Here is a 6,562-nt window from a genome sequence, read left to right as displayed (position 1 = left end):
CCAAAACCAATTTTATTTACTAAACAAAACTGACTAAGGGCTTTCTGTTTCTCCCTTTTATTTATACCTCTCACATTCCAACTAATTATGTGGTGACTCTCCATGAAAAAGATTAGCTGTAGTCAATCCCACGTTTGTGACACCCAAAACCTTCTCTTGTAGAGCAATGTATGAGTTTTGCACTAGGTACTGAGATTTAGAACCAGGTCTCTGAATTGTTGTCGATAGAAACCAAATTATTATTCTATGTTGCACTCATCTCACCACCAGGGGGCTTTGCCAAATCTTCATTCTCTTTAGCATCCCTGGTCTCTGTTTGCTGTTGCCCAATCTCAGAGCCCTCATTAGAAATCTCTTTTCCCTTAGTTGTCTGTTGCTGTTCCTGATTATCCTGCTGAGTGCCCTCCATTTCCTTCCTGCTTTTCTGCCTCCATACTTCCTTTTGCTTCCTGTTACACATTATCTCAGTGTGACCAAACACCCTACGTTTTTTACATTGTGTTGGAAGCCATTCAAAGTCTAGCATTGGCTCCATTAACTGCCCCTTTTCAGTGAGAAACTGAATGTATTTTGGGATCTTCTCTGTTATTTCTACCTCAACCAACACTCGTGCAAATTGCATCATTGATCTGTCCTTCGTCACTTTATCCATTAGAATCGGAGTCCCAGTTGTGCTCATGAGGGCACTCAGACACTTAGTCCCCCAATATTGCAATCTCAATCCTGGAAGTCTAATCCACACTGGGACAGATTTTACAGTCTTCAATGTGTCTAGCTCAGTAGTCCAAGGTTTTACAATGACTGGTTTCCTGTCAAAGTGTAGAACCCCTGCTTCCAACACCATATCTCTCGTTGCTTCTTCCCTAAATTTCACTAGAGTATACCCAGCATTCAATCGAGCTATTCTATCTATACCCAACTTACCCCAAATCCTCTTAATGAAGCCTTCAAAAACTACAAATGGAGGATTGACTCCTAGAACCATACACACCACAGCTGAGTTCCAGAATGAAGCTTCAACTTGGATCTCCTCCAAATCTACCTGTGCTATCCTTTGTCCCTCTCGAACCATAGGTTCCTCATATTTCAGTTTAGCCCCTCCCTGGTTCGGCAACAAAGATCGAAACTGAGTCCATTTGTCTTTCGCCTGGTTCTGAAAGTCATTTCCATCCATCGTCATCTCACTCCAGTTAGCATTATTTCGTATCACTCCACTTGATCCCTCTTCCGTTCCTCTCAACTCACGATCCGCACCATCTGGGAAATCAACCATCGAATATTTGAATTCTTCATCTATTTCCTCTGGTAAAGCAGCATCGATGTCTTCCCCTCATTAGCTTTGAGTGTCACTGGAGTCTCATTAGCCCTAGATCTAGCAGGCTTTTGGTTGGTTTTCTTGCGCCTCACCATGGAGAGAACCAGAAAACCCCTTCACGCCTTTTCTAACCACCATCATGTGATTTCATAACAATTCTAAAAAATATTAAGATTTTTCCATAATTATATTTATATTATTATATCAAGATTTTTTTACAATTATATTACTATATTTATAATTACACACGTGCATAGCACGTCCAAAAAAAAGTCTCAAAGTGCCATCACTAATAAAATAAATAAGTTTACTAACGGTGGGGTACAGTCTCCTAATTCGATAAAAAAAAAGAAACCCTCTTCAGTGAGGTCCGTTTAGCTTTTCATTTCTATCCTTCAAGGCAGTACCGCCCTTATACAGCGAAAATATTTTGGGTACTACCACTGGCCTTGAGAGTTGGAAATGGATTTGTCAATGGACGACGCATACGTTTCTTACCTCTCAGTGTGGGAGCGAACCTTCTTGATTCAGCCAAACACGTGTCATCATCGTGAGTGGCATCAGGGGTGTGAGGACTAGATGCAGCAAGCACAGGGACATCAGGAGTGCCACCATCGTCATCGTGGTGAGTGGCATCAGGGCCAGATGCAGCAATCACATGGACATCAGAAGTGCCACCATGATCAAGGGCTGTTGCATCATCTGGAGTGTCACCATGATGAAGTGGTGGTGTGGGTGACATCGGGATTGCAGTGTGACGACGACAATAAGTCCTTAAGACTGGGATTGGGGGTGTTGCATCATCTGAAAGTAAAAAAGAATAGAATAAAAAATTACATAACTTTAATAATTATTAGAAAGACAAAATAGAGAAAATTACCAAATCAAATTAAGCATTACTTACCTGGCCATAACAAGAGAGTTTTTCTAAAATTCCAAAGGGAAACATAGGGTATGTAATATTTGTCCTTTGACCAATCTTTTTCACTATCACCCGATTTTTCCTTTCTCTTGTACGAAATTGGTGGATAGTCAAGATCAGGCACCTCTTTCCCAAACTGGCTGGGCGCTTGCTCTGGAAGCTGGAGTGACACATGGTTGAAACACAGCAACGCAGTCCTTGACCAGCAAAGGGTCATACTAGGTGCCTAGGGAGCTCCACATCAGCGGACAACCTTTTATATGGTTGTCAGTAAACCACAACATCCTAGATTTACAAAAAATAAAAAAGTTAAATATAAACAAAACAAAACAAAACAGTGATGTCGAAAACAAAAAGATTTACATTACCTGATCGCGTAACAAAGAAATAATTTCAACCCCTTCCCATTCATTCTATGAGTTCTTGAAGATATTATTCATGAACTTCATAAAAGATCCAATAAGTGGAAATTCGAGTGTTCTTTGAATATTCTCATCGTCAAGAATAGACAGAGTATCACTCGGTGTTCCACTTAGAAGTGAATTCGCCAACCGAGAAATGCGAATTAAAAAAAATGTCTGCAAAATAATGATAATAATTTACAACCAATCATTGTTAATTGAAATATACACATTTTAGTTTATAACATAATGTATAAAAATTGATATAAGAACTACTTACAGCAAGAACGGAGTTAAATCCTCCAATTGTTTTTGTCTTCTTCTCCCTCATATGGCGAAGAGGACTAATGAGGGAAGCAACCATGTCTGAACCCCAAGAATAAGAATTTATTGTATCCACATCTTTAAGAAGCGGCAGATACATTAAATAGCATGAAGTCGTCGATATATCGGTGTCTATCACGCAAGCTATGATACATACAATAAATGCCTTCACATAAGGCCATATCCTGTCAGAATCATCTTCTATATCGATGGGAACTGAGGAAAAATGTTCTGTCATCCAGGATGCTTTTATTTTTTATCCTTCACTAACTAAATCAAATCTTTTTTGAACTTCATATGCTTCTTCTGGAAGTTCTATTTCTAAAAATTCTCTACAAATTTTTTTTACATTAGCTTTTTTTCTAAAATCTTGTCGAGTAACAGGTTTGTCATCGATTGGCAAACCTGTTATATAGACAGCATCTTCCAAACTAAATATTAATCTATCACTACCTACATTAAAACTAAACGTATCACAATCAAATAAAGCAGAAAAGGCCGACAAAAAGTGAAGAGAGATCCGAGTACTATCTACGGATTTCAATACATTCATTAAATACCTAAAACTAGTTTTCTCAACGATTCTTTGTACTCTAGTATCTAGCGGCCAATCGTGGATTATATTGGGATGCTGCGCTGCTTTACTCTACAAAAAATAAACATTATTATTTGTTATCCCCAAAAATTGGAGATAAATGACGTGGCAATAGAGGTGACAAGTGGCAGTAAATGGTCTGTAAAAGACACATTAATAAGTCAATAAATATATTGGCTCCTCAGAATTGTGATAAAGTGATTTGGCTTAAGAGTAGCTCAATATGCCATGTTAGACCAGATATGCCATGTTAGATGAGAGACATGGCATGCTAGACCAGAGTGCCATGTCTATGGTCTAACATGGCACTCTGGTCTAGCATGCCATGTCTCTCGTCTAACATGGCATATCTGATCTAACACCCATGTTAAGCTACTCCTAAGCCAAGTCACTTTATCACAACTCTGAGGAGGCAATATATTTATTGACTTATTAATGTGTCTTTTACGGACTATGTACTGCCACTTGTCACCTCTATTGCCACGTCATTTATCTCCAATTTTTGGGAATAACAAATAATAATAATAATGTTTATTTTTTGTAGAGTAAAGCAGCGCAGCATCCCAATATAATCCACGATTGACCACTAGATACTAGAGTACAAAGAATCGTTGAGAAAACTAGATTTAGGTATTTAATGAATGTATTGAAATCCGTAGATAGTACTCGGATCTCTCTTCACTTTTTGTCGACCTTTTCTGCTTTATTTGATTGTGATACGTTTAGTTTTAATGTAGGTAGTGATAGATTAATATTTAGTTTGGAAGATGCTGTCTATATAACAGGTTTGCCAATTGATGGCAAACCTGTTACTGGACAAGATTTTAGAAAAAAAGCTAACTTAAAAAAAAATTGTAGAGAATTTTTAGAAATAGAACTTCCAGAAGAAGCATATGAAGTTCCAAAAAAAAAAAAAAAGATTTGATTTAGTTAGTGAATGATCAAAAATAAAAGCATCCTGGATGAGAGAACGTTTTTCCTCAGTTCCCATCAATATAGAAGAGGATTCTGACAGGATATGGCCTTATGTGAGGGCATTTATTTTATGTATCATAGCTTGCGTGATAGACACCGATATATCGACGACTTCATGCTATTTAATGTATCTGCCGCTTCTTAAAGATGTGGATACAATAAATTCTTATTCTTGGGGTTCAGCCATGGTTGCTTCCCTCATTAGTCCTCTTCGCCATATGAGGGAGAAGAAGACAAAAACAATTGGAGGATTTAGCTCCGTTCTTGCTGAAAGTAGTTCTTATATCAATTTTTATACATTATGTTATAAGCTAAAATGTGTATATTTCAATTAACAATGATTGGTTGTAAATTATTGTCATTATTTTGCAGACATTTTTTTAATTCGCATTTCTCGGTTAGCGAATTCACTTCTAAGTGGAACACCGAGTGATACTCCGTCTATTCTTGACGATGAGAATATTCAAAGAACACTCGAATTTCCACTTATTGGCTCTTTTATGAAGTTCATGAATAATATCTTCAAGAACTCACAGAATAAATAGGAAGGGGTTGAAATTATTTCTTTGTTACACGATCAGGTAATGTAAATCTTTTTGTTTTCGACATCACTGTTTTGTTTTGTTTTGTTTATATTTAACTTTTCTGTTTTTTGTAAATCTAGGATGTTGTGGTTTACTGACAACCATATAAAAGGTTGTCCGCTGATGTGGAGCTCCCTAGGCACCTTGCACCTAGTATGACCATTTGCTGGTCAAGGACTGCGTTGCTGTGTTTCAACCATGTGTCACTCCAGCTTCCAGTGCAAGCGCCCAGCCAGTTTGGGAAAGAGGTGCCTGATCTTGACTATCCACCAATTTCATACAAGAGAAAGGAAAAATCGGGTGATAGTGAAAAAGATTGGTCAAAGGACAAATATTACATACCCTATGTTTCCCTTTGAAATTTTAGAAAAACTCTCTTGTTATGGCCAGGTAAGTAATGCTTAATTTGATTTGGTAATTTCTCTATTTTGTCTTTCTAATAATTATTAATGTTATGTAATTTTTTATTCTATTCTTTTTTACTTTCAGATGATGCAACCGCAACCCCAACACCCCCAATCCCAGTCTTAAGGACTTATTGTAGACGCCGTCGTCTCACTGCAATCCCAATGTCACCCACATCCCCAACACCACCACTTCATCATGGTGACACTCCAGATGATGTATCAACCCTTGATCATGGTGGCACTCCTGATGTCCCTGTGTTTGCTGCATCTGGCCCTCACACCCCTGATGCCACTCACCACGATGACGATGGTGGCACTCCTGATGTCCCTGTGCTTGCTGCATCTAGTCCTCACACCCCTGATGCCACTCACCATGACGATGATGACACGTGTTTGGCTGAATCAAGAAGGTTCGCTCCCACACTGAGAGGTAAGAAACGTATGCGTCGTCCACTGACAAATCCATTTCCAACTCTCAAGGCCAGTGGTAGTACCCAAAATATTTTCGCTGTATAAGGGCGGTACTGCCTTGAAGGATAGAAATGAAAAGCTAAACGAACCTCACTGAAGAGGGTTTCTTTTTTTTTATCGAATTAGGAGACTGTACCCCACCGTTAGTAAACTTATTTATTTTATTAGGGATGGCACTTTGAGACTTTTTTTTGGACGTGCTATGCACGTGTGTAATTATAAATATAGTAATATAATTGTAGAAAAATCTTGATATAATAATATAAATATAATTATGGAAAAATCTTAATATTTTTTAGAATTGTTTTGTGTTAATTGTTATGAAAACACCTGACAAAAAAATTATTATAAAATCTATTAATATAATTTAAAATCATTATTAAAATAAAATCATGCAAAAACAACAACTACAAATCTATCCTTATGATATTTTAAAAGAAAAACGTAAATAATTAATCAACAAAAATAGAAAATATGGATATTTGAAAAGCAAATAGATTTTTATTATGTGTTGCTTGTGATGAAATATAGGGTTTGCTGAAGACATGAGCGTTTTGCTGCAGCATTT

General features: G+C 37.4%; 2 protein-coding genes across 2 annotated transcripts; one reads left to right on the top strand and one right to left on the bottom strand.

Annotated features, from left to right (window-relative positions):
* Positions 1 to 2,619: 2,619 nt before the first annotated feature.
* Positions 2,620 to 3,652, bottom strand: LOC133783820 (uncharacterized). Its single transcript, XM_062223437.1, has 2 exons — positions 2,919 to 3,652; positions 2,620 to 2,815 (listed from the first exon to the last, which is right to left on the bottom strand). The coding sequence occupies exons 1-2, from the start codon at positions 3,198 to 3,200 to the stop codon at positions 2,651 to 2,653; spliced, it is 447 nt and encodes a 148-aa protein (XP_062079421.1). The 5' UTR covers positions 3,201 to 3,652; the 3' UTR covers positions 2,620 to 2,650.
* A 1,653-nt stretch (positions 3,653 to 5,305) lies between these two features.
* LOC133783819 (uncharacterized) lies at positions 5,306 to 6,263 on the top strand. The gene is made up of 2 exons (XM_062223436.1): positions 5,306 to 5,506; positions 5,606 to 6,263. The coding sequence occupies exon 2, from the start codon at positions 5,686 to 5,688 to the stop codon at positions 6,037 to 6,039; it is 354 nt and encodes a 117-aa protein (XP_062079420.1). The 5' UTR covers positions 5,306 to 5,506; positions 5,606 to 5,685; the 3' UTR covers positions 6,040 to 6,263.
* The last annotated feature ends 299 nt before the right edge of the window (positions 6,264 to 6,562 follow it).

The sequence above is a fragment of the Humulus lupulus genome, chromosome 6, assembly GCF_963169125.1.
Source record: "Humulus lupulus chromosome 6, drHumLupu1.1, whole genome shotgun sequence".
NCBI lineage: Eukaryota > Viridiplantae > Streptophyta > Magnoliopsida > Rosales > Cannabaceae > Humulus > Humulus lupulus.
The sequence above is the reverse complement of the archived record's forward strand: the minus strand, read 5'-3'. Positions and strand labels throughout refer to the sequence as shown.

Coding starts and splice junctions, on each gene's coding strand:
- LOC133783820 (XM_062223437.1), bottom strand. CDS start 3,200: ATGACAGAACATTTTTCCTCAGTTCCCATCGATATAGAAGATGATTCT. Junction 2,816..2,918: donor GATTTAACTCCGTTCTTGCT/GTAAGTAGTTCT, acceptor ATTATTTTGCAG/ACATTTTTTTTAATTCGCAT.
- LOC133783819 (XM_062223436.1), top strand. CDS start 5,686: ATGTCACCCACATCCCCAACACCACCACTTCATCATGGTGACACTCCA.